The following is a 27,939-nucleotide window of genomic DNA, read 5'->3' as shown; positions in this document are numbered from 1 at the left end:
TATTTGACTATTATGGGAATCCTCGAGCATGACATCTCATTTACCGGGATGTTGTAGAGCAAATGCTGACTGCCTGTTTTCATCGAGTTCCAGTGGGGAAGGGGTGGAGATGGGGAGGGCTGTGGGAGATATGTCCAATAGTTTATCGTTACAGCCTCGAAAATAAGAAAAAGTAAAGAGTGTGAGAGAACCCCCCACACCCATTTTTAACTCGGCTAGAAGAAGGAGTCACCATAGCAACCGCTCGGCATGCTCCCCATCGCTGTCAAGTGAAAACCTTGTATCTCCAAAAATAGACTTGAACAAGTATGAACAAGTAATTCTGAGTTGTTACACTTTTAGAAACAATATTTTTTAAGAATTGAATCTGCCTATTAAAGTTTTAACCCAGAATCCTACAGCTGAAGGTGAAACTTTAAGGTTTCATAACAAAACCTCTCAGATTCCTTTGGCTGCTCAGTGTTCTCAGGTACATAAATTGTGCTCCTACCCCCCCCCCCTCCCTCCCTCCCATCCCTCCCCCATACCCTCCTTTCAGGTCTCCCATGGGTAAGGGAGGGATCATATATTAGATGGCACCAAACTGCTATCTCTACTACAGCAGTGCTATTATTTTCTCACACAAACAGGGAGGGGGCTCTTAATGTAAAACTCTGCTCTAAATCTGGCACATTTAGAAATCAGGGGAACCTAAATTTTTTAGTGAGTAAATGTGGTTAGCCCGGGTACTAATGTACGCTGAGAGCGGGTGTTTGCCTGATTTGGAGGAATAATTTGCATTATAGGCATTCTGCAAAATGCTGCTACCCCCCCCCCCCCCCAAAAAAAAAAAAAAAAATGAACTCAATGAACTTATGGAAGTCTTTTCCTCAACATGGCTGCATTATGTGTAGCCACCCTTGGGCACTTTCTTTGACTTTGTGCCACCTTCACTATTCCTTTTCTCATGAGAAATATGCCCGTACTACCTTCTGAATTTCCCTGATAGCTAACCAGCATCATTATGCATGAAGGGTGACTCTAAAGTCCAGGGTCTGCTTATTATCGTACAGCCTCCTCCTTTGGGGAAGCTGTCCTCTACTCTTGAGTCTTGCACTGTGCTGCTGGCTTCACACCATTTCTGCTCAAAACAGGAACTGCATCAAACCTTCCCCATCTACCAGCCTCTCCTTATCTGTCTCTCCATCTTTCTTGTGTTAATTGTCTAAAATGTTCTCCATCCTTCTCACTCTGTTAAACTAAAGGTGGTGAGCATCCCTTTAAGACTTCCAGCGGTGGCTGCTGCTTCATAAACGGCTGGAAGTAGAGTGCTGAGACCCACAGCTGGTCCAAGGATTGTGTCTCCTCACTGGGCTGTGAGAGCAGACCTCACCACCCCCCGCCCCCCACCACACCCCCCGCCTCCAGCTTCTGTCCAACTTGTCACTGAAGACGATGACAACAATGTGACCACTGGACTCGGTCAGAACCATGTGACCAACTATTATGGATCTGAGAATCGGCACGCATTGAATCAACACTTATCCAGGTGAGTCGGCACACTGTGACCTCTGCATACACAACACTGCCTGCATCTACAAACTGCACAGCTGATTTATATGTGTTTACGCGTGAGATCAGTCTTTGGGGATCTTTTCGAGGACTTCACTCCTTTAGATCGGCCCTGGGCCTGTTCAATTTCTCTGTATATTGATGGAGTTTTGTTTTTTTTATCACAAGTTTACTGCACATTGTTGGCCAGTCAGTGACTTCCTCAATCTGGATGCCAATGTCTCCGGCTCGCAGTCTGTGTCAACTGGTAAAAAAAAGTGCCCAGAAACAGGAAGTGGAACAGTGGTGTAAAGCAGTAGTGAAAACAGAGTCCTGCACAGTGTAGTGCGCTGTAGTAAAACCATAAAAACGGTATGGGTCGTGTTCATTTGTGGCTGTGAGCCTGTGAAGGAAACGTAAAAGTCACTTTTGGCTTTGTACTTTGTACTCGCATGTGAAACCTGTTAAATATCTTCTGCTGGGTAGATTTGATGGTTAGATGCTATAAAAAATTTTTTAAAAAAGGCAAAGCTTAGGATTTATGAACCTCAGATTTTAACTCTTAAGAGCATGTTGTGACATTTAAGAGGCCAGCATATTAAAACTGTAGATTCACAGGCTGTTTGAGACGCGCTGATAGAACTGAAGCAGACAGAAATGGTAGTGATTCCAGGCAAAGCAGCGAGTGCAATTTCAATTTGTAGTCTCCACCATCGGCTGAGGTCACTGAGGCTGCAATTAAATGGTGTGCCTCTGTCAAATTATACATTCACACACATGGTTTGTATGTGTAAGTACAGATTCATTTTCCTGTGACTAATAGGCATTTTACTAAACTGTCATGTTTAAAGATTTTGTAGCATGCTTTGGATTTTTCGCCTATCTAATAATCCCCTTCATTGTTGTGCAATTCAAATATTTTAGTCGCCCCGAGGTGTTTAATGGCATGTGGAGGTATGCGGCCATGATAAAATAAGGACAAAGGGACTCTACTTTTGATGAATGGAAAACAAGACCTGGAGTTTTAAGACGGAAGGAAAGAGAAACGAGAGGAGATTATCTGCGTGCACATCTTTGTCAAAAAGCGAAGTTAAGTCATTGTCCGTCCAGCTGTGTCTGCGTCCGCATGTGTACGTATCTTATCCACGGTGTTTGTCAGGAGTGTGTGGCTGTCTTGCTCCCATTTCCCCTCTGGAGCGGAGCGCTACAGGAAGGCTGGCTGGTTGGCTGGCTGCACAGGAAAGGAAACAGTCTCTATCAAACAGCAGATGGAGGACAGCATGTGCTTACACTGCAGAAACACACACGCACATAAACACAGGCACACACACGCGTGAAGTCCTACACACACACACACACACACACACACACACACACACACACACACACACACACACATAAGGAACTATGTGCAGATACAGTAGCGTTTATTAGGAGCGTGACCCAGATCGCACATCGCAAATGTCAACTGTGGAGAATCTGACGCTCTCACTGAGTTCAGTCGAATGAGGAAGATAAGAGGAGGATATTTTGGTGTTTCCAATGAATTTTTGAAATGTTTTCATAATAGCAAGGACATTTCTTTCTCTTTTTGCAAGGTGGTTTTGTCCTTTCTGCTTTTGTCAGAGAGTTCAGTCGAATGAGGAAGATAGGAGGATATTTTGGTGTTTCCAATGAATTTTTGAAATGTTTTCATAATAGCAAGGACATTTCTTTCTCTTTTTGCAAGGTGGTTTTGTCCTTTCTGCTTTTGTCAGAGTTTATTTCCCCCCCCTTTCATTTTTCTATAGTGCTGCAATCACCTGCATCTCCTCAAACTTCAAACTTATGTTCAGCACTAAGAAACACACCTCGGTCACAAAGTGTTTGCACACAGGATTTTTATTGTCACCTGCGTCGGAGTGTTGGCAAGGTTTCTTCACAAACCTGGAAAAGACAGATTCTGTAGTGGATGAAAATGATTTTCAAAAATATGCCCAAACATCTTTAGGTCAGCTCAGTCTGTCTGACAAATATTTCGATTCAGCCCTTCGGTTAAGTTTTCTTTCTCATTTCAACCATTAGACAGAAGCAGAGCTGAGTTTTTGACCTTTCTGTTACCTCTGTGGCCCGCAGGTCGAGCATATTTGTCTGTTGCTGAGATTTAGTGAAACCCAATATGTCATCACCTCCTCCTCCTTCCCCCATCTCATGTCTATGTCCATGATTTGTGATGGCCTGTCATGCCTCTGTCAGAAGCTATTAGCAACAGGGTGGGTCTTCCCCAAAGCAGCACACCGGCCAGTCTCGCAGAGCTATTGTCAGCAGTGTACGAGGACTGGATGTTGCACTTCCATATTCCAAGAGGGAAGTGAGCTCTCCAAGCGGCTTTTGACTTAAGCTAGTCATTTGCTCTCCGTATGCTCACTGTGTGAGTGTGTCTCTTTTCTCATCCGTGTAACAGGCCTGCTCAGGAGGGAGGACAATGTCGCTCACTATGGTGCCCAAGGCCCCTCTGAATGACTCATATTCCTGTACAAATCAGGCAGAGACTGAACAACAGGGTTACACAATCTTAATCAACAAAGTGCTGTTCACAATGTGCCCCCGTGATCGTGCGAAAGAGGATTGTGAAAAATGTGTTAGGTTTAGGTTTGGGTAACATAATTACTGTGCTTCCACTTCCAGTTGCTCCCACTAGGAAGGCTGCTGTTTAAATCAGCAATCACTGCACCGCCTCTGTGAATCTCGACTATGCCACAGAAAGACATTTCTTTTACTTGTTTGTCAAGCCGGTTGTTGCCACGTGTGTGATAAGAGAGCGTAAAGGGACTGTTATTCCTGAAGATGAATACCCGCTCGCAGTGAAGGGGTGTTTTTTTTTTTTTTTTTTTTTTTTTTAACTCTGGCAGTAAAATCTCACTTCCAATGCAGACAGTCTGGAGACATGTCACAAACCAGGAGACACGCACATAATTTCTCTTATTTGAAGACTCTTTTTTTTTCTGCACCGAGCTGACATGGCTGCTCTATCTCTGCAGAGCAGCAGAGGCCGTTTCCTCATCCTCGCAGCATGGGCCATTCACTTATCCCTTCTGGTCCCTCATCTCCTCTCCTCTCCTCGTCCTCCTCCTCCTCCTCCTCCTCCTCTTCTCTCTTTCTCCCTTTCAAATCAAGTGGCTTTTTGTTCTCCCGCAGCGGTGCTTATCACTTGTTTCTCCACCGCTGCCCTCCCCGCTCCTCCCCATCCTTCTTTCTGGTAATGAAAGGATATTTTTGGGGGGATAGATCGCGTCTGTCCTCTGCACATCTCAGAGGAGTGCGGTTATCCGTCTTTCTGTGTTTGAAAATGGGGTTCCCCTCCCCTTCCCCCTTTTTCTCTGGAGGATGTTTTTCCCCAGGTCTCTGTTCAGTCCCAGTTAAGTAAATCTCATGCCAGAAGAAAAGCTTAGTGGAGTGTCATCATTACAGGCACTGACACTGCAATTTATTTGAAGTGGGTTTTGTTTGTGCCACAGGATTTCTCAATTGCCTGTTATTTCAGTGCCTGGATAACATGACATAAAAATGAGCCGCACATTCTTGGGTGAGACAGTCTGGTTGGCCGTAATGCTCTCTAAAATCCGACTCCCAGATGGGGTCTGAGTCAGCTGTTATGATTCTGCATAGAGCTACATTTTCATTTGTTTAATCCTTTTTATTGACCATAAAACTTGGTAAAAACATGATCTCAAAACACATTTACGGTCAGTTAAAGAGGTGATGTCCTCATAATGTGACCAATAGTCATAATTCTGTTTATTCTTTTAGATTTATTTCTGATGTGTTTGCTTGATTCAGGCAATTCATGAGACATAAATCAGAAAGTGAGGGATTTCTGAATAGCTAACAGTGTGTTTCTGCATCAATTCCTACTATTAAATGCATCAAAACAACTCAAAAGTGACCACACGGTCGAATCAAACTGGTATCCATAGGATTGCATTGTTACAAAGAGTCCAGATAAAGTGGCGCATGACCACAATAGCTCAACAGATGATGGCTTCTCCAAGAAATCATATTGTCGTCTGGATAGTGCAGTCAAAAGGCAGATGCTGTGTGCCAACAAGTATCTCTGTGTACAACCACAACTTAATGATTTTAGATTTTAGTATGAATTAAACTGACAAGATGTAATGTGAGCTCTAGATGTCTATGTAGATAAATCAGGTATCATTAATACCTGTTCAGAGCAGAGTGGCTGTAATCACAGAGTGCTGGGTGATAATGAGAAGTGCCACAACGGCGATTTCGTCATTTTCGGCCCAGCTGCCACGCATTACGCAGGCTATCGATGGCTCTGATTCCAGCCCATAATTGCTCTGCCTCGAATAATTGAAAGAGGGGAGGAGGTAAATCCCAGAAGTGTCGGGGTGGAAGAAAGATGGATGCCGCGGTGTTCAACGCTGTCAGGCTGGGAGGTACAAGGGGCTTGGAAAACATGATGAGACCCTCACAGGGAGATTGCCCCTCCACCCCCTCACACAGGCACACTTGTTGCGGATGATGGACCACTAGCATAATGATTTCTGTCATGGTGGTCCTCAAACAGGTCCTGTGTTTCCCATGGATCCTTAGACTGGGTTTTGTGCATTTGTGGTTGTGCCTGTGGCTCTGTGTGTGTTTCATGGCAGGCAGCGTAGTGTCGCGTGCCAATTGTTAGCAGATTTGGTGCAGAAACGTATGCATGTGGTGTGTTTTCGCCGGCATGTAAATCTGTGGATCAGAAATGATTAAAAGACCGACTGGCTCCTTGGAAGAATATTAACTGTGACTGTGTGTGCGTGTGTTTCTCACGCATACACACACACACACACACACACACACACACGCACACGCAGCTGCGTGAGCACACGGAATAAATGAGATTCAAAAAAGCAGACTGAGTGTAAGCTCAGATGTGGTGTCTGCTCGTGCAGACATCAGACTGGAGTAAATATTTACTACCAATTACGCTCTCGGTTTGCACGCCTCACCAGAGTGTGGCGGTAGTTTGTAAATGTTATAAACGCTGCAGACATTAAGTTACATGCTAAATGAGAGCTGTTCCCAAATGTTACAGTCATGGCTGGAATGGTTTTAAGAGGATTATTAATAATCACCTCTCATCTTGCACTGTGTTATTTGTAACTAATATGCTGTAGATAAAAGCTCTTCATTTCAGTGAGGACTGCTCTAATGGCAGTGCTTTCAGGGTCAGACAGACCCAGTAGCCACCATATCTCAGTCAACAGGATATTATGGCCCAAACCTGGCAACCAACTACAGCTTTTTTTTTCTTCTTCCTGGCATTAGCTAACAAGGGTTTTTCTCTGTTATTTTAACCACTACATGTTTATCTCCTGATTCATGCATACCAACTGCAGAAAGTACAGAAGCGCATGCGTTTTCTCATACGTGCAACTCAGATCTCCATGGGAGATGCTTCAATTGTTCCCATAGAGGTGGAAGGCTGACACTGCGGAGCGGAGCCAGCGTGTCTCCAAGGTCATTACCACTGCCACAGCGTCTGGGCGCCCTGGGAAGGAGGCAGGAATTGATTAATGACAATGCTGGGAGCACAGGAGGAGAGGAATCCACATTGGGAAGAGAGCAGTGCTGCAGAGGTAGAGTTGTTGCTGCTGATACAGATAGTGTTAAAGTGAGATGCTGCAGAGCGTCACACAGAAGTAAACTACTTCTGATGATATGAATAGTAATCTTTAATACCTGGATTTTCAATTAAATGCAGACTGTTCAGACAGCAGATCAATATTCATCTCATGAACTTGATAGATGTTTAACAAACATTCGGCACTAAATGGTCAAGGTGATTCTGGCCGGTGTTTATTAAGGAACTTGAAAAAGGGACTCAAATACGTTTTACAAATTACTTGCTCAAAAAGTAATTACATTATTAGTTTTTAAAAGTAATTAGTTACATATTCTCACTGCACCATTACCTAAAGCCTCCACGCCCACATATCACATCCAATGTAATGAATGCTCGTGGAAATAGAAAGATATTGGGGTTGAACAAGTAACCAGTGCCTTTCAGCTATTTGCTCAATGCTAGCTCAACATTAGCCACACAGCAACTACATACACCCCCACATTTTGTGTTATTACAAATATTTCCATACATTGTGATACATTTGAATTCAGATTATTGTGGAGGTCATCTTCAAAGCAGAATCAGCAGGATTGGATGAATACGTTTTGTAAGAGCAGCAATAACACCTTGTCCAACTAGGTTACATTGCATGGGGAGCGTTTGCACATCTGTGTGAACAGATGGACACTCTAGCACCATTTCCTCAGTCAAGGCTGTGAATGTAGTGCACTGTCCTTTAAATAGCTAACCCGGCCCAGGTTTATGCACTGCAGCTCCCCAAAGGCTGAGAGCACAGAGACGTGGTACGAGGCCAACATACTCAAATCGAAAGCATGTACTTGTTGAACTTGGTCCGTGGTCAAAACGTAATAATTAAAAACGTCACCTTATTGTTTTCTTTAAGAGGGTTTCATGATATTCTACATGAGATAACTTAACACTGAAATTCAAAGAGAGCCTCAATGATTTGGTATTGCATTTCAGTAAAGCTGGGAAACTCACAAATTTAGAAAATAATATCGATGCAGTAGAGGCTGACCTGTCCTGACTTTTTAGTCCATAAAATGGGTCAAGCTACAAAAACATTGGATACTACTTCCCACAATGCACTTCAAAACACTTTTAATGATTTCAGTAATTTATTGAAGCTTTGCAAATTTGTACAATATGACCGATTAATACATTTTGAACCTGTACTACTGTGCAGTGACAACACACATACTGTAACAATACACAAAACCTACATAACTTACATTTTACACATCTGCATTATTACACGCTCAACCACAGCATGAGGGAGTGGCCGGAAAAAGAAAGCCATCTGATAACCTTTAAGTTGTAATTCTTACAAGAATGCGTATATTAAACATTAAATTATGGTGGAGGAGGGCCCTGCTAGCAATACTTTGCACTGATGTTATAATCCAAAACCATACATGCACAGGACAAAGTAACTTCATTTTTCTACAACAGCTTTAGAGTTAACGACTTAATTGCACTGTATTAATGACACTGTCATTACAGAAACAGAGAAAAAGTGTTTGTTAGCTAAACAATATATAACGTAAAATAATCCGTATTTAATTATACATTATAAACATAACATACACTATATAGTTAATGATTTTTTTTGGGGGGGGGCAGGAACAAAAAGGGTGCAAACATGTTTTGAACACTGCAGTGAGTGAGAAAATCCACAGGGCTCAGAGTTACTGCTTGTTTTTCCTCTAATAAGCCATCTTGCAGGTTTCAGTTATACAAACCTTGTGGCCGAAAGGGTAAACAGTCTGACATCTTTTTGCTCTGAGGACACAATGTACCTCCTGCTAGCTCACCCTGTCACATCGCCCCCACACCCACAACCCATTTTCTGAATTCCCCATCTGATGTATCTGAAGGGACAGAGAGACTCTGTGCCCAGACAAACCGCGTTCAGTGGAACTGACAGCGCAGGGAACACCGCGTTTCCTGTCAGAGGCAAAGACAGCCAATTTCTCTGTCTTATCTTCTAATTGTAACAAGCTTGTCCTTTCTGATGGTTAGGTTCCTAGGGCTCATTAGGGAGACAATGGTAAAGAGCTGCAAGGCTATCATTATGTCACTTATGTGTTGTTTTTTTTTAAAACCCAGACTGAAAGAATGACAGAGCAGGGAAGCCACAAGGAAAACACGAGTCCACAGAGAGGAATAGCTCTTCCTCCAAAACAAAACGCTATCTGGGAGAAACATTTATCAGCCTTTTGATTTGGGAGTAGATCCACCATGAGTCAGAGTTCCCACATTGCCTTTTTTCATGTTTGGAGCGAGGATAAAGAAGTAAAAACAAGCCTCGCCGTGGCCCGCTTTTTGTTCTCTGTTGCCTCCTTTGTGTAATGTGACATGCTGATATCTGTGCGTGCGTGCGTGTCCACATTTTTGTGTACGTGCTGTGAGGTGTGCAGGTATTCAGAGGAGGCAGGTTGTGAACAGAGGAGACAGAGCTGTGACTCACAGTGCAAACCGGGTGCTGGAGGTCTCTGTGAAAGAACAACAGTGGCTGAGGTGTTGACATGTACAGTATGACAGGAGAAGCAGGACTGGGTGATATGGTTGCAATCAGCAACAGGATTATTGAAAATACAAGAGATTCCTTGTGAAAGGGGAGAAAATTGACAGTCTTCATTTAGTTTAGTTCATTTATTTGAAGCTTTCACACAGGCCTGTGGATGTTATTTAGATTGTCTTTAAATGTAGTCTATTCAATAAAAATTTAGTGTGTACAAAGTGTCCTCATAAGTTTGCAGTGGTTTGTGTTGGGAATCTTTATATAAGAGACTGAATGTGATATAAAAGTCGCAGTCACAGCTGAGGCCTCCCTTTCTGTGGCCCAGGATGACTCTTACCCACCATGTCACACAGCCAGCTCTATGCTTGGGTAACGGGTCACACATACCACTGAAATAACCGGCTATCTCGCTGGCCAAGACAATACCCTTCCCCGAAGCTACTTCCAAATGTCTCCTACCAGAAAAAGGAACGCCTCAGAACTTGCCCCGAGCTGTCATCTCCCATGACCTATTTTCATTATGGTTAATGGTTGGTGACTAGCTGCTGAGTGCTAAATGGAGACGGGACAATACACAGATGAGCGCATGCACAATGTGATGATAGCTGTTTGACCAGAGTCTGACCCAAGCTAAATGATGTGTAATACTAAAAGTCTAATTTGAGACTTGTGGTCTGGGCTGGTTTGTGCTGAGTGAGGACAAATAGCGAAAAAGACATTAGATACCCAGACTAATTGGAGGCAGAGTTATTTGTAGTTGTGTGAGGGATGATTCCCCACAAAGACAGAGGAAATGGAAATGCTGATCTCTTGCTAAACAGGTCAGGCACGACATCACTGCAGTGACAAGATGAGAAAAGCTGGGAAGCGGGAATTGAACAGTACTGCGGTTCCGCAGGAGTAGTTGAGCCACACGGGAGGTTGGATGCGGTAACATGACAGGGTGACATCTCCAGAGGTGACGGGGAGGAAGAAGGGAGCCAAGAACAGGGAGACGCTTCCAAGAAACAGCAACACTTAACCACACGATTTAGCCTGAGGGCTAGCTGAGAGCACTCTGCTGGCTGTCCCTGTGGAGCTATCGCATACACAAACAAACAGACCTAAACAGGCCACGCATAATTCAGAGTAGCTTCTGTAGTGGAAAGTCCCAAATGGTGCCACAAATATATTTCCACATCACAAAAACACCCCACACTACCCTTCCCTAAGGATTCAAACACTGTACAAACTCAGCTCAATATCCTCCCCCTCATCAGAGCTTGTGACATTTGCAGAGAAAACCATAAAGGTGGGAGGGGGGATGGGGGGGGGGGGTAAAGCAGGACAAGGGGTGGGGGTGGGGTGGCGCTCCTCCTCTCTTCTCTCATTAGAATTCTCTCATCAGTCTTCCCCACAGAGCTGGGGCTCGACAAGTCAGGGTTTATTAATCGCTCCAGGAAATATTATTGACCTGGACCTTCTGCTCCCTCTCTCCCAGCTGCAGTCAGTGTCTCTGTTCTGCTGCCTTCACATTCCTCCGGTGTCCTGCCTGGACACATTACAGGACACTGCGGCACAGCATGGAGGCTTCAACACAGTGTCTTCATTGACTATGCACTTGGCTTGGCTTTTCTTTTCACTGCAGCTGCAAAGCACCCCCCCCCCCCCCCCCCCCCCCCCCCCCCCCACACACACACACACACCTGCAGCCTTGGGGAGGGGAAAGCACACTCCGTTCTGCTTCATTATGGTGTGATAGTAGCTCTGTGTTGGCGGACTTTGCTGAGAGTCCAACTTTTGGAGTGCTTTTTGTGAAAATAAAAACCTTTAGAGCTGCAAACATCTCAAGGCTTATTGGTTTTTAAATCAGCAGCTGTTCTTAAAAAGAACAGAGGTGCTTAAATCAGTGTGATGGCAAACCCGGTCTGAATGCTCAAACACATGAATCGATCAGATTCTCCTTTGCATTCTTCCACAGGAGGAAAACGAGGGAATGATCAGAGCCGCTCAGCTGAGACTCTGGGATGTCACTGTGTGGAGGAGGTCTGGACGAGGCTCAGGGTGCTGTGGATGTTGCCGTGCGTGCACGTGTCTTGTGTATGTCATTGTGTGCATGTGAACGAGTGTTTGCGTCGGGGAGATGTTGTCAAAGGGAAAGAGGCGGAGGTGGCAAAGAGCAGAGCAGGAGGTCTCTCGCTTGCGTGACACTAGATTTCTGCCCCCCATGATCTGATACATACAGTTTAGCCTGGCTTAAGCACCCATTGGATCAATGTCGGATGACATCTAGTACTTCTGCTGGCATGCATGGTGTGTGCAAGGGTGTTTTGTGAGTTCGTGCGCTCTAAAACCCTGCACATTGCCACGGAAACGGCTGAAGGAAAACCGCTGTCATCAGCTTAAAGGGGAATTTCCAAGGTTCTCTTTTCTCAATCTGATTATACATTGATGAGCATATGCTTTATTAGGGTAGCCTGAGGCGCTGCATTTGAGTTGGGATGGTCATAATGGTATTTGCAGACCTACATGTAACCATAACCCTAACTCGCATATGAAACCCTTTTTCACTTGAATGGAATTAGGAATTAAAAATGTGTTTTCTCTGACCTGGATGTTACCTTTGCATTTTTTTTTTCTCAATGGGTTTGAAGAGGAACGCTGTCGTGGCCAATCTTCTTATTCAAAGATTGGATTATTGTGCCACCTTGTGGACAGTTTTAGCATTACGCCTGGGATTTATGAAAGTCCTAATGAATGACCAGGATATGAGTGTGTTGTTCCATTGTGTCTCCATGAACTTTGCACCGATGAGCACATTCCTGAAAGCAACAGTCCTTAATAAAGAAATATGCCTCAGATCTGTGAATAGCTGTTGTGCTCGCTGAATAGCGATACTATCCAGCGGCCATGTTCTCATGAATCTTGACTTTGCAGACATGTTTGGCACTAAATTTAATATCCGTCTTCATTCTGTTTTCCTGCAGTCACAATGGTCCCACTTCTGTTTCTGGTGGCAACCACAACAACATCCAATTCTTCCGGGAATGGCAACCACACAAAAGGTAAGAACAATAACAGAAGCACCTCAACATGTGAGCGGAACCAGCACGCAACTATTTGCGATAGCAACAGAAGTCCCATTCCCGCCCACTGCAGTCATCACTTTTCCCTAAGATATGATTATTACGTATCGTCTGCAGTGCATGCATCTGCTTGATAATAGCCTTTTCAACAGCCTTTTTATTTCCAGATCACAATGAACTTCAGCAGCCCTGGACGGTCATTTACGGCTTATTGTTCATCTTTATAAACACAGCTAATGGCTGTCTCTTTGGCTGTGACTTTTGGCTGAGTCTCCACTCTTAGAGTCTCTCATTTTCTGTCAGACATGCCGACAGGACCAAATAAGGTGATACTTATCTCTGTAGACAAAATACTGCGGCAGACAGTCATTAAATCGGCTCAGCGGCCAGGAGAGAACACGGGGAGGTGCTTTGCTGTGCCAAGTATTGATTCGATCCATTCATGCAATATACACATCACTCAAACTCATGAACGCAGCTGAGCATTTACACGCACAGACATATATTGTCGGCATTGCCGCCTCTTCCTGGTTCTTTGTTGGCAGTGCTCCTTGACCCCCGGCTCTGCCTCTCCTTCTTCCTCAGAAGACGTTACATTCCACAGCCACCACATCCTCCCCACTGTGCTGGTTCTGTCCCTGTTGCTGCTCATCATCGCACTGCTAGCCTGGTACTTCCTCAGGTAACAAGAAACTCCCACCCTGGAAGGACTCACTCGCCGCCTCACCTTTACCCCCTCCCTGCCCTCCATTGACTGGCTGAGAGCCAGACTCAGGGGCGGAACTCAGGGTGACAAACACTTCCTCCTTTAGTCATTGAGGCGGAGCCCAGTCAGGAAGTGCTGCAAGCTGACTCCCTCATGTTTAGTGAGAACAGAACAGGCTGTCACAGTGGAGCTACACACGCAACTTTAGAGAGTGGAGAACAAATTCTGTACCACATTCAGACTTCAGCACTGCCTTTCCAAGATATCAGCTAATGAGAAAAAATAGCCTATCAAGCTTCAGATGGTAGGGTGGATAGATTTGTGTTCATAGTTTTTTATTTTTTTTTTTATTTTTTTTTAGCTATGATTAACAAAAAAGTTTTAACTTTTTTTGACCATGTCAGCATTTTCTCCTATGTTTTATATATCACTGTGTCTTTCTCATATTCTTGTACTTTTTCCTTACAGGTTAAAAAACCAGAGAAAAGCAGTCGTCACAACAGTTGACAAGAAGATACCAAATGGCATCTTGGAGGAACAAGGTAACGTTTTATAAACTGCAGATTCTTACAAACAGGTCGTGAGAATGATAGGTCGGCAGTTAAAAGTGGCACATTGAGGAGACATGCAGACATTTGAAGCATAGAAAACGAAAGAAGTTAGGACAGATAGTAGTTTTATATTTGTAACTCGAAGTGATGGTGGTCCCACAATTACCTTGTGGTTGTTTTACACTTCCTGTCGGTAATGTCAAGATCAGAACCACGTCTTATCTGCACCAATTTTTATAGCTTGTTAACACTGCATGTAAAGTACTATTAGTAGACAACATTAATGGTGCAAAGATCCAAGCAGTTTTTAGGAGCACTTTGAGCTGCACCATTTCAATAAAGAGCTGATTCAAATGAAGTATGAACAGGAAACAATACATGTCAAAGATCTGCGAATGTACTTTAAGAAGTATTGTCTTATCTGACTTTATGAAATAATGTACAGAGCAGGCTGTATTCTTGCAGATGGGAAATATAACTTAGATAATAGCTGGAAAAACACATTATAAACATTCAGGAAGTAGATTTTACCCATAATTTGAAGAATTTCTTGTTTTAGGGTATCCTATGTATACAGAAATAAGTTTACATACACTTTGATGAGATATATATTTATGTTATCTTTTTAATGGCTAAAGCTGAAAGCAAAACTGTTATACAGTACGTGTGTGCAGTAAATGTCTGATATCTTGTTAACATCAAAGTTAATCAAATGCAGTTTTTAGCGACAGTCTTATTTTGCCCTTTGACTCTCTCTGTGCTCCAAGTGATTCGATTTGTGTATTATTGTGTATTGTGTTTTAGAGCTTGGATACAGTACTGAGTCGTTATGCACCATTGTACCACCAGGTCAGGTATACAAGGTGGCGGTATTATAGGACCCTTCATGTTACTAACACTCTCTGTACTTTTTCAACCTATATTTTCCAAATTGCGAGTGCTAAAAGAATGCCGAGTCAGGGTGGTGAAAGCCTACAGGGTGCTGGAAGTGGCCTCTCCCTGGGTTCTTGTGGTTCTCTAACACTTGTTGATGTTTCATTGAATTCTTACACTCCTTTTCTTCCATTAACTTTGAGGTGTTGGCAAACACACACCAACATGTCATAAGATTGTGAATCAGTGTGGTAATCATTTTGTATTTTTACAAGCTGTTTTTAAAGTTCATGTACAGTAGTTGAATAAGCTGATTGTCTAATTCAGTGATTCCCAACTAGACGGGCTTGGGTCCTCAGGGGTGTAACTGCAGTTGCCAGGGGAAGAAAATGGAAATTAGAATTTCATTAGATACAAAAATCATCACTTTGAGTTACCATTAACACCTTAAGACTACGTGACAGTAGTTAGAAAGCAACTGACAGTCTAACAGCTGAAATGTATGTGTAAATGGTTGAAATAGCTACACGGAGTGGATAAACTAGCTAAAAGTAATATCAGCTGACATTTGAAATGGATAGCTAAGGATTCAACAGTTGAAAGAGTTAGAAAGAAATAGATAAATAGTTCAAATATTTAGGTTAGGTTAGGTTAGGTAGTTACTTTATTAATCCCCGAGGGGAATTTTTTTTCTTCGCTACAGCAGCATACAGGAAGCAATAAGATAATAATAAAAAGCAAGAAATATTTACCTAAAAATAATGGATAAGGTGTAAGTACTAAAATTGTAAAGCTGTAGTAAGCACCAGCAGTTGTATGAAAACCTTTTAATAATATACTACAGTATAATTTTTGTGTTAAATAAGACAATAGCAGTTTGAAACCATTTAAAATGGACACATTTTTACATTACGGATGTTGTGAACCTAAGTTCATGTGACCGGCTGTGTGGGTACGTCTGACAAAAAGGTTGGGAACCGCTTTTCTAAAAAAAAAAAAAAAAAAAAACAATCCAGTGTTATATAATTACTTTGAAACAGTTATTTAACATTGCAAAAAAAAAAAATCACAACATTATTTTCTTTATTAGTACAACTGTCAAATACTAAGCTAATTAAGCTAAGCAAATTTAAATCAGTAATTTTCTTCCAAACTTGAGGACGCGATGATAAACCCGCAGTCCTTTCTCCCCACAGAGCAGCAGACGGTGGTCCTTCTGCCCAGATCCCCGTCAGCTTCCAAGACCTACTTCCCCATCCCGGTCGACCACCTCGAGGAGGAGTACAGGCTCCGCTCAGCTGACGATGGCAAGCTCTTCAGGGAGGAGTACAATGTAAGCATCCCAATCTCGTTTCTTTCACAAAGGTTTGAGTAACAGGCAGTTTATAAAACAGTCGTTTGTGTTCTCCGCAAGTGCTGAAAGTAGCATTTACACTGAGCATCAGCTGAGTCACCGAGTCGTTGTGGTGCGTACATAGTGGTTTTTAGTGGTTTGGGGTTGTGCTGATTTGAGACATTATCTAATTGGCCACTACTGTATCATCTTTTTAAAGCAGCATTAAACTATGCAAGTTAATTTTTTTTAATTATTTTTAAACTTTCAATAATGCAAAATATAGATTATTATCATCTTTGTTTGAGGAAAAGAGTGTTTTAAAAATGATGTCTCATAACAAGGAAGTTGGACTGTTTTGTGCTCTATCTGGCACAAAAAACAAAACAAAAAAAAAATCCAGTTGAAGGGTTTTCCCACAATAGCAGGAGATTCAACCGATGGCTTATGTGTGTATTTTTATGAAGGAAAACTACAGGAGTTACATGTGTCACATTGTCCATGACAAACGCATGAAAAATACCCTTTTGGCTATTCACGTCCATGATTGAGGATCTGAGTCAAAATAAAATGCATGACTCACTCATGAGTTCATGTCACATATAAAAGTATTAATTTATTCAGACTGTTTGTCAGCACAGACAGAGGAAGTTGAAGTTCTCTGCCTTTAATGGTGGCATGCTGACTGTAAGTAGCAAAGGAAGTGCCTACATCACAGCTGAACAAAGCACGACACACAGCAGAGCACAATGCAATAGCTACGGGCTGCCGTTAGACCAATTTTCAGTGTGCGGTTCCATGCAAAAACTGTCATTTTTTATTTTATTTTTTATGCAGTCATTGCCGGGGGGTAACGCCCACGGGACATACGAGGAGGCCAACAAGGACGAAAACAAGGAGAAGAACAGATACCCCAACATCCTTCCCTGTGAGTGTACTTTCTGTTCTGTAGGAGCTTTTTTTTTTTTTTTTTTTTTTTTTTTTTTGTTTAATCACACCTACAGTTTCCTGTAAGTCTGTTCACAGGCCTGTGAGTCTTTATGACTACCTTTTTTTTTTTTTTTTTTTTTTTTTTTTTTTTTAGATGCAGTAGATTCTCACTAACAGTTTGTGTATTCCTTCACAATAAAATACTGTTTATTGTGCCGTTGTTCCCTTTTACACTTGCAGTTCCTGTTTCATTAATGAGTGTGTTTTTTTTCCTGTTCTTTACCTTTACTGTCTATATGACATCCTGAAAAGAATATTTTGACTTTAAAAGAAATATGCTTATGCACTTTCTTGCAAGTTATATAAAAAGACAAATACCACTTTCATATCTCTAAGGTAAAAAAAAAAGAAGCTAACTACAGCTAGTTTATGCTAAGCTAGTTCGCTTAGCATGGGAAATAGCTGTCCGAACACCTATGGACACCTTTAAAGCTCACTAACAAATACTATTAGTTATTTGTTGAATTGGTATAAAATCCTCACAATGGGTGAAAGAAAATAAATTTTGCTTTTGTCTGACCCCATTTTAACTTGTACCGATTGGCCAGTACAAACTTGTTGGTTAGGTTTAAGTGTGAGCGGTGAGATGGTTAGTGTACGAATCTCAGGGTCAAAGCCAATCAGAGGTAAGGATGAGTAGGCAAGGTAGGAAAAAAAAATACCAGGAAGTCACAACTCCCCCGAAACAACCTTGCAGCGTCATATACACAATACAGACAGGTGTGGCCTTGATCCTTTAATCCAACTCGGCAAGAAAGCAAATAAGCATATTTCCCAAAGGCCAAACTTTCCTCTTCTGTACCGTATTAGTGTTTAATCATACTGTAGTATACTGTATGTCATACTGTATATTGAACTTCAAGGTAAACGTCTAAACTTCCTGATTATATTTTCACAAACAGATGATCATTCCAGAGTGCTGTTGACTCAGCTGGATGGAAATCCCTTTTCAGACTATGTGAATGCTTCTTACATTGATGTGAGTCTTTTTTTCTTCTTTTTTTTTTCAACAAACTGACCATTTATTTAAATGCCAGCATTAACTGCACCAATAGAGCAAATTCTGCCTTTATTTCTTCTGAACATTTACAATTTCATTGAAACAACTTGATTGAGAGTCCCTTTTCTGGGAATTTAAATCTTTGAATGCAGTCATTCTCAGCTGACGTGGAATCATAGATGTTTAAAGTTCTGGTAAAAATGTTTTTAAGGTTTCTCATTCATGTCGGTTTAAATTGAAGATTCTTTCATTCTTGACTTTCAAAGCAGCAGATGACGAAACAGCTACACTGCAAGGTTCTTTATTATCTGTTCTGAAGCTGTATATTAATGTTCTTCTCTATCAGGGTTACACGGAGAAGAACAAATTCATAGCAGCACAAGGTAAGGCAAAATAACATAACTTTTCATACCTTGAGTTTTTCCACTTAATGTTTAAATACAGAAATCAATAAATATGTGTTATTTTTTTTCCCCCTCAGGTCCAAAAGAAGACACCGTAGCAGATTTCTGGAGGATGATATGGGAGCATAAAGTAGCGACTGTTGTCATGCTGACAAATCTGAAAGAAAGAAAAGAAGTACGTGATTTGCAGCCTTGTTTTATTTCTTAAATGTCTTTCTTATCCTGTGTATGAACGGCTTTGCTTCAACCATCCTGCTAAAGTGTCCATGAGAAAGGTGAATGGTCAAATCTCCCGACAGGTCTCCATTTTGTTCTCTCTCTCTCTCTCTTTCTCCCTCTCTCCCTCTCTCTTTCAGTCCATAATAACGCAAATGCGAGCCTTTCATCAGGGTGGCCAAAAGCTCATTCGTCAATTGGCAGTGACTTTTATTTAAATGAAAATTTTTGACATTATAACCTTAATGGAGCATTAAAAAAAGATTTCACTGGTTATGGTCAAAATTGATACGGTGGAGTTTAATTTCAGCTATTCATTTCACACCTGTAATCTCTCGTCTGACATCTGCTTTTCTTCCATTATTGAACTTGTGAACCAGAGCTCCTTCACTGAACAGGGAGAGGGAGAACGGCTAAAAAGATCAATAAGAGGAGAACTGGCGAAGATTTAAATCAGCGTGTGGATGGGTTGAAATCAATGGCTACATAATGTGTAATAAAGTCCTCTCGGACAGTTTCATAATCACCGAGCAAAGTTATATATCAAGTGCTTTCACCTCTCTCGCTTCAGCTAATCTGGATTGACCAGCTGTGAAACTGAAGCATGTGTGCCTTTAGTGAAGCTCACCTTCGCTGAAGTCATGCGTGCGCACTACTTTTGTCCTTATAAAGAAGAGTCCTTGAACGTGTTTAAGAAGAATGACTGCTTTTATTGAACTATGCATGTCATCTCTGTGCAGGACAAGTGTTACCAGTACTGGCCAGACCAGGGCTGTTGGACATATGGGAACGTGAGGGTGGCGGTCGAAGACTTCACTGTCCTGGTGGACTACACGATACGCAAGTTCTGTGTACAATGTGTGAGTTTTGAGCATTGCATATGTCGTTATGGTGTTTCCAAAGAAAATGATCTTTAAATGATTCAGTTATTTTCTTACAGTAATCAAATTAGATCATTTCTAAACCCATAGTTGCTTCCTTCTAAAAAAAATATCTTGCTCAAGGGTACAAAACCTCCAGAAATTTCAATAAAAGCTGTTGCTATAATGATTCATGTTGAAACCGAGATTTGCAAAAAGATTGATACTTGTGGCTTAAAAACTTACATTATATGTTGTTTACTGATTTATTTTTTTTATAGCAATTCTCTATAGCATTTAATGGAATAATTCAACATTTTGTTTTCCAATTTTCTGCTGCAGCAAGCCAGTGATGTCGCCAAGACTCCACGCCTGGTCACCCAGCTCCACTTCACCAGCTGGCCTGACTTTGGAGTTCCTTTCTCCCCCATTGGCATGCTCAAGTTCCTCAAAAAGGTCAAGGCGGTGAATCCCACTTTCTCTGGGCCTATTGTGGTCCACTGCAGGTACCAGAAAGCTGAGCTAATTGGGCTCAATGTTTATTACTTTGTGGTTCACTTGGAACCAATCATTCCATAGTTTTTGAATGAATGTAACTTTGGATAATTAAAACTATTAAATTAGTTTCTATGGAGAGGATTATGTTCGGCTTTAAATATCCTCCTTGCGATGCGTGTAAGGAAATAAACTGCCAGCTGAGGCTGGAAATGTTTTGAGTGACTATAGCAATACATGTTTACAAGCACAGATGTCCCTTTGTTTCCCTGCTGTTTTCTATTAACATGCGAGTGTCAGCTGAGGATTGTGGTGCACTCAGTGTGTGGTTTGTTGTGTGCCTGCAGCGCTGGTGTCGGCAGGACGGGAACCTTCATCGTAATAGATGGCATGATCGACATGATGCACCCAGAGCAGAAAGTTGATGTGTTTGGGTTCGTCTCCAAGATACGACAGCAGCGCTCACAGCTCATCCAGACAGATGTGAGTAGCAGCCGGATCATGTCAGCCACATGACATAACACCAACATGCCTGTGTGCGTGTTATGTGTTAAATGAACCCCTCCCCATAAATCATCTGCGAATGTGCTCATGCATAGCGTGTCTACCTTTATGTGTTCTCACCCCAGATGCAGTACTCATTCATCTACCAGGCCCTGCTTGAATACTACCTCTATGGGGACACGGAGCTGGACGTGTCGTCTCTGGAAGGACATCTGCACAAACTGCACAACACTTTCGCCACCGGTGACCGGGTTGGCCTGGAGGAGGAGTTTAAGGTAAGAACCGACGGTGCGAAAGCCCTATTGTTCTTCGAGGAATTACTATTCCGCGTTATTATTCTTCTCCGTAAACAACTGCATTTTTGGAGGCTTTATCGTATTCAAAAACTCATGAAAGTTGGTACACGCGTCTCTCGTGGCGAAAAATGTCCTATTTTAGTGGAGTCTTGAGTGGGCGTGGCCTAATGGGCTCGGTAGCGCCCCCGAAACAGATGCACCGGTGGCTACATTTACCCACATGCATGAAGTTCGGTGGACATGTGTATCACACCGAGATGTACAAAAAAGTTGCACCATTGCGTTAACTCAACAGGAAGTCCGCCATTTTGAATTTAGTCGCCATTTCTGCCGATTCACACATGTTGTATTTTAATGAACTCCCCCTCCAGATTTTGTTGGACCGACTTGAAATTTAGTCTGTGCACTCTTAACATGTTTGGAATTAAAATGTATAATTTGTTTTCGTCGGTCGGTGTGCCCGTGGCGTGGCGGCCAAAAAGTGACCCAAAAGTCATACTATAGCAAAAAATTACTTTTGGGTCACTTTTGCTATAGTACGACTTTTTTGACACATTGTGACAGAGCACAGTGTGAAATAATTGAGCCAACATGTGTGCATTGGTACGGTAACTTTTCTCTACAAATACTTTGTATGTCTGATTTATACGCAACAGTTGACCTTATTTTGTTTCCCCATGTTTTCATTTTAGGCCGTTTTTTTGTAACATTTTGACTTTGCTTGCTTGATTTCTGCTCAGAAACTCACCAACATGCGAATAATGAAGGAGAACATGAGAACGGGGAACCTCCCCGCCAACATGAAGAAGAACAGAGTTCTGCAAATTATTCCGTGTAAGAAAGAAAAACAAACATGAAAAAAATTAACTGGATGTTTTTCCCTTTTAATCAACTCATGGGAAATTTTTTGCTCTAGATTATATTGCCTGCAGCTATGTTTAGAATCCGAGCATCTTTCTAATCCTGTGCAGTATTTACTATTTAATAACTTTTGTCAGAGAGCCACTCGGGCCACTCTGCATACCTGATACTCTGAACATGTTTATGAGCTCCTTTAATCTACAGGTTAAATGCTTTGCTCCCATTTCAGATGACTTTAACAGAGTTATTCTCTCCATGAGAAGAGGTCAAGAGTTCACAGACTATGTCAATGCATCTTTTATAGATGTAAGCACATTTTCATTTCATATCACATTCCCTTCTTGTGTTTTTGTGGTAGTTCATTGCAATTAATATTTAATTATTGTACTTACAAAACTAAACTGCTGTATGTTTTTCTGTGACTCAGGGATACAGACAAAAGGACTACTTCATTGCCACACAGGGCCCTCTGCCACACACAGTGGATGATTTCTGGAGGATGGTGTGGGAATGGAAATGTCACTCCATTGTCATGCTCACTGAGCTCCAGGAGAGGGAGCAGGTAAGCTGCGGTAGCTGATCACAGCCAGCAAACTATGACTGGCGGCTTTCATAACCGCTACAACAGTGCAACACAAAACATTGTTCTGATTTCCCTACCTTTATTATAAAACTGCACTTTTTTTTCAGTTCATATTCATGCAGTGTTTCATATCTTGTTCAAATTTAAATATTTCAATTTCATAAATTAAGCTACCGTGTCTGTTAAAATTATTGCTGGCAGTAAACACTTATCTGTTTTTGCAGGACAAATGTTGCCATTACTGGCCCACTGAGGACTCGGTCACCTACGGAGATTACAAAGTAGAGCTGAAGGGAGACACTTTGTGTGAAACCTTTAGTCTACGAGACTTGGTACTCACCTTCATCCCGGTAAGATAATTAATCTCCCACAGGCAAATGTAATGTAGCATTACTGCCTCATCAACAGATGTCGGCATGAGAAGTCATTTATCATTTACTTAAGTAATAGAACCAAAATAACAATGTTGAAATACTCCATGACAAGTTTAACTTACAGTTTGGAGCATTTGTCTCCTCTTTCTGCCAGTCAGAGTAACTACAAAAGCCTTTTCAACTTAGCTCAGCTATGTGAATGAATGTAACAGTGTCTGAGAGCTGCTTGAGTAGCTTTCTTTTTGTCAAAGTAGCTCTCAGAGGGCCTTAAAAAGGGCTACAACATAAATCTTGGGGTAACAAGATGATTAAAAGGCAGGAAAGTAGTAATAAAAAAAATTCTCCATTTTGCTTTGCCACAAACAGTTACAGGCTCCCACGATCATTTAATGATAAAGACATATGCTGTTAAAACTACTGTCACGTTTATGAAACTTAATTCCTGAAAATAGTAAACTGTAAAACCTTGCTAATGAATTTTAATAGCATTTTTAGATCTAAGTAAGGCTACACAGGATCTACCATAACAATAGTCTTAGAATAAAACCCCAAGTGAGTACAAGAAGCTCCCACGGCTGCCAGAGGAAATGTGGTGGGCAGGAAGTGTTTAGGGTTATCAAGTGGGAGCCTCCCATCCCATATATTTCATTAAATTCGACCCACATCACCTCAGAGGCTCAGCAGTACATTCTTGCCTTCCAGAGCATCTCCTATCAGTCCACCACTCATCTACCTACCTGCACTGATCTTGCACCTGCCATTATGCTTTAATATGCTGCTAATAAATCATATTTGAACGGTATTATGATCTCTAATCTGCCTGCGCATTTGCTCTCAAAGGAGAAGCAGACGAGGGTGATCAGGCACTTCCACTTCCACGGCTGGCCTGAGATCGGCATCCCGGCCGAGGGGAAAGGCATGATCGACATCATCGCCTCAGTGCAGAGACAGCAGCAGCAGTCTGGGAACCATCCCATCGTCGTACACTGCAGGTACGTGTCAAAAATGTTTTTTCTCTAAGGCACACATTTATATATATATTTTTTGTTGTTGTTCTGTTGATTTTGCCTTTGCAAGAACTGAATTAACTTCTATGAGTGTGTGTTTTGGTTTGTGCTGCAGTGCTGGTGCAGGGCGAACAGGTACGTTCATTGCACTGAGCAATATCTTGGAGCGAGTCAAGGCAGAAGGCCTGCTGGACGTGTTCCAAACTGTGAAGAGTTTACGCATGCAGAGGCCGCATATGGTCCAAACTGTGGTAAGTATGAGCAGAAGTGGATCCCAGATAATCCAAAGTAATTTATATTCCTTACTGACTCAAGTATGAACTGATAGAATTTTGGTGGTCGAAGGTCCTAATTGTAGCTTTTCTTTAGCTTCACCAATTAAATAGGAAACCATCTAATCTGTCTTTTTTTCTTTTTTTTTTTCCCCCACAGGAACAATACGACTTCTGCTACAGGGTGGTACAAGACTTTGTCGACATTTTCTCAGACTATGCCAATTTTAAATGATGAGATTTGCCTTAAACATAGTTTTTAATGTTGTTTTTTTAAAGCAGATTTATCCGTTTTATGTTTTTCCTTAACTTGGTCAAATGATCTTCTATTTTGCTATGCACTTGTCCTACCATTAACTCCAGCTCCCGTCTCGCTGTAATATACGGTATGTTGGTGGATGAAAACTGTAAATGAAAAAAAAATAGATTAATAATGTATATTTCACAACATGTATGATAATTACTTTGTCATGAAGTGTTGTTTCAAAGTTGGTCTCAGATTTCAGTTATGTTGTATAATATTGTACTTTAAATGTTGATCTAAGTGTTATTTTGGATTGACCACATAATATTTTTAAAAGTTGTAGTTATTGTAAATGTATTTATGTATTGAACATTACATTCCTTTCTTGTGTTTGGAGAATGTGACAGGGGTGTTAAGATTTTGTTTTTTGTTGTTAATGTAAACATACATTATTTCATTTATTGATGACTTCTGAGATTAGAGGACATATTTAAATTATTTTTCATTGACCTCAAGCTACATGCCCATCACAAACGTGATACTCTGTCCAATGGAAATACTTTCAGAAAAACAATGAATTGTTTCAGCCATAATGCAGAGAACATAAAGTTATGCAACAAAGGGCAAGGTGACGATACCAGGTTGATTTTTCAATTTGGATCCAGGCAGAAGTTTCGCAGTTAGACGTATCACAGTCGTGAAAGACCATTAAACTGGTTTTGTACCTCAAAAAGTGGCATGCAACTGCATTTAACATGGATGTCACGTGACTACAGTCTGCCTTTTGTCTGGAGAGAGCAAAAAATAATTTTGCTAAACTGACTGCACATCAAAAAAGCACATAACTAAGCCTTTTGCCAAGAACCTGTAATATTGAAGAGTATGTTTATTGCTTTATTTGTATCATAGATTAGAGATTTTTCACAAATTAGTGCCATATGGACTTTTTAAGACATGAAATAGAAGAATAAGTTGAAGGCAGAGTAAAGAAAGATAATCCTAAGAAAAGGTAAGTGTGATCACCAAATGCAGGAGAGTCAGTATTGATGCACAGTTAACACACAGGAAGTGATAAAAGTGTCCCATTAGTCCCGAGTCCTGTAACAGCAAAAACCACGATACACAAATGTGGTGCTTCAGTGCCTGCTTAATGCCAGAGAAACAAACAAAAAAAACACCCCTTACTATCAATGTTAAGTTACCATATGTTTTAAAATACATGGGTGTGTTTTGCCACAGTGGTAAAAATGAAGAACCAGAATGTTTGGGGGAAAAAAAAAAAAGGTGTCTAGTGATAGTTTCATTCTTTGGAAAGTGTCTGAATGTTTAACAGCTTTTATTGTGCATTTCTTCTGAGGTAGTAACTCTCACCCATCTGGTACTCCCGACATTAAACGATTAATTTTGTATGTAAATACTACATGACAAAGTGCTAACATTGTGAAAGTCGCTGAGCAGCAAGGAACTGTCAAGTGAACGGTCATGTATCGTGTGCTACATGTATGTGTCTGTGGGAGATGTGAGGTGCAGCACAAGAAACAGACTTAACAAAACAACCCGAGTCTATTTTCCCAGGGCTCCTTTTCTGTCCATGCCGTCCTTTGGAGAATATTGAAGAGGGCCTATTTAAACTACAGCTCTTTGCCTTTGCTCTCTCTGTGGGTGGTCTATCCCTTTTTGGGCTCTCGATGTCTTTGAAATGCAAGTTGCAATATTAAATTCATCTAAAAATGCTTTGGGTGTCAATGAAAATGTTCTTCTGATGTCTTTGCTAGAGTTAGACAACAGTTCATGTGGGGGGCTCAAGCCACTGTAACTGTATGATTCATCTGAAGAACATACTGCAAACACTACGTAGCATGTTTACCCTTAATACAACAACCTGACCAGAAGGGTGGGTTACTGTAGCTGTGACTTAGCAATGCAATTATCCATTTGATATGCCAGATGTTTTTTTCAAGTATTTCATAGTTTTGCCATAATGTGTTGAAGGAAATGTGTGAAAAATGCCTTTCACAGTTTCCCAAAGCTGATAGCTTTAAATTTCCAGTTTTGTCTGACCAATATTTCAAAACCTTTAACTAGTCTGTCTGTTACCATAAAGCACTCAGAAAGCCACCAAATACTACATTTCTCAATCTACATGTTTACTAAAAAATAAAAAATAAAACTACTTTGATTATATCAATTCTTAAATTTGCTGATTACATTTTTGACAATGTATAAATCAATGAAGGGTCCCATATTGTAAAACAGATTTCCATTTCTAGGTCGAGGTGCTATACTGTGACTGTAAAGTGTCAAAACATAACAAGAAACACACACTGTATTCAGCAACAGTGCCATTCGGATAAGCTGTTTGGGTTCCCGGAGTCTGAAGTCCAAACATCTCCTGTCATATGTCCACCCTCAGCACAAAAAAACTGTCAAACCTTTTATGTGAAATACAACAGCGAGTGATCATTACATCTGTAGACTGAAGAAAACTTGTGATCGTTCTGGGCGCAGGTCACTGGTCAGAAAAGTCACTGGAAAATACTTTAGTTACTGTAATTTGAGACATAAAGGCACACTTCTTAACTAGTGCTGATATGGTTTCAGCCAGCAGGGGGCAGTGCACCTCAATCTATATGTAATTATGAAAGTCTTTTTTAAAGGGAATGTTCACCCAATAATAGAAAGTCCTTTTTTCTAATATTGAGTATTGAGTCATTTGGTAATTAAAGTCTGCCCTTGAACTGACCACCCCAAAAAATGACACTACTGTGATGATATAAATCAAACAAAAATGCAGAAGCTGCCCTATAGATGGTGAGTAATGCAAACTGTCACATGACTCCACGAGATTTCCTCCCAGCTTTAAATGACTTAAGTACATGGTCATCACTTTAGGAGCAACAACACTGAGTTCTTACTCCCTGCTTGAAGAAAGATACTTTTAGTACTTTTCTTAACTATCTTCTGCAAAATGCTTTAAAAAAGCAAAAACAGAATCATGGTGACTGAAATCAAAAGTTTCACATCCAGGTATAGCCACGTTCTTTGAGAACCTGCTTCCCACTAACTGTGACATTTCTACAGAAGCTAAAAGCACCAAAATTACATACATTACATCATAATCACAAAGTAAGCGAGAGATTTCCTCATTCATAGTGTTGCACAATTCATGAACTGAACAAAACTAAAAATGTATGTGTGTGCTTACATAGCACAAGCTTTTATCCATGTGACTGCCACTGGTCAATAAAAGAGAAGAGTAAATTTGAGCTATTTTTGCCAAACAATCATGTTTCCTATCTTGCTGAAAAACCCGAGTGACAAAAAGCCTCTTTGTTGACAATTTCCACTTCCTCAGGGACCCAGCGCCATGGAAACACTCCTCAGCAGGAGGAGTTGCAGCCCGAAAAAGGGTCAGGAAGAGTGAGGAGGTTCCATGAATTATGTATTAACCCCAACTGACTCTCTCATTATGATTGACCCCAAACTAATTCTATTTTGTCATTCACAACGCTTTCCATTTTTTCCTAATATAATATGGAATATGAGCCATTTACTGGGAGGGTGACCTGAGCTGTGACCTCTTTGCTGAAATGCTTTCATGTGTGGCTTTGGAAACTAA

At 41.3% G+C, this 27,939-nt stretch overlaps 2 protein-coding genes across 4 annotated transcripts in view; both read left to right on the top strand.

Annotated features, from left to right (window-relative positions):
• entpd1 (ectonucleoside triphosphate diphosphohydrolase 1) overlaps positions 1-27,939 on the top strand; it is a 101,753-nt gene that overhangs the window by 44,938 nt on the left and 28,876 nt on the right. The window lies entirely within an intron of this gene.
• ptprea (protein tyrosine phosphatase receptor type Ea) lies at positions 1,299-26,053 on the top strand. Of its 3 annotated transcripts, none has more exons than XM_069160337.1 (20): positions 1,438-1,528; positions 12,653-12,730; positions 13,340-13,433; positions 13,926-13,999; positions 16,078-16,214; positions 17,052-17,142; positions 18,107-18,183; positions 18,551-18,587; positions 18,686-18,783; positions 19,565-19,684; positions 20,027-20,190; positions 20,527-20,662; positions 20,809-20,958; positions 21,720-21,813; positions 22,070-22,146; positions 22,268-22,402; positions 22,648-22,773; positions 23,638-23,789; positions 23,920-24,055; positions 24,237-26,053. In XM_069160337.1, the coding sequence occupies exons 2-20, from the start codon at positions 12,658-12,660 to the stop codon at positions 24,309-24,311; spliced, it is 2,046 nt and encodes a 681-aa protein (XP_069016438.1). In that variant the 5' UTR covers positions 1,438-1,528; positions 12,653-12,657; the 3' UTR covers positions 24,312-26,053. The 3 variants fall into 3 exon arrangements, with proteins under 3 accessions (XP_069016439.1, XP_069016438.1, XP_069016437.1); XM_069160336.1 differs by having other exon boundaries at positions 13,337-13,433; XM_069160338.1 differs by lacking the exon at positions 13,340-13,433 and having other exon boundaries at positions 1,299-1,528.

Source organism: Embiotoca jacksoni, unplaced genomic scaffold, assembly GCF_022577435.1.
Source record: "Embiotoca jacksoni isolate LCO1_2020_lvr unplaced genomic scaffold, fEmbJac1.0.p SCAF_26, whole genome shotgun sequence".
NCBI classification, from domain to species: Eukaryota; Metazoa; Chordata; class Actinopteri; family Embiotocidae; genus Embiotoca; species Embiotoca jacksoni.
This window is presented reverse-complemented; position numbering and strand designations above follow the sequence as displayed.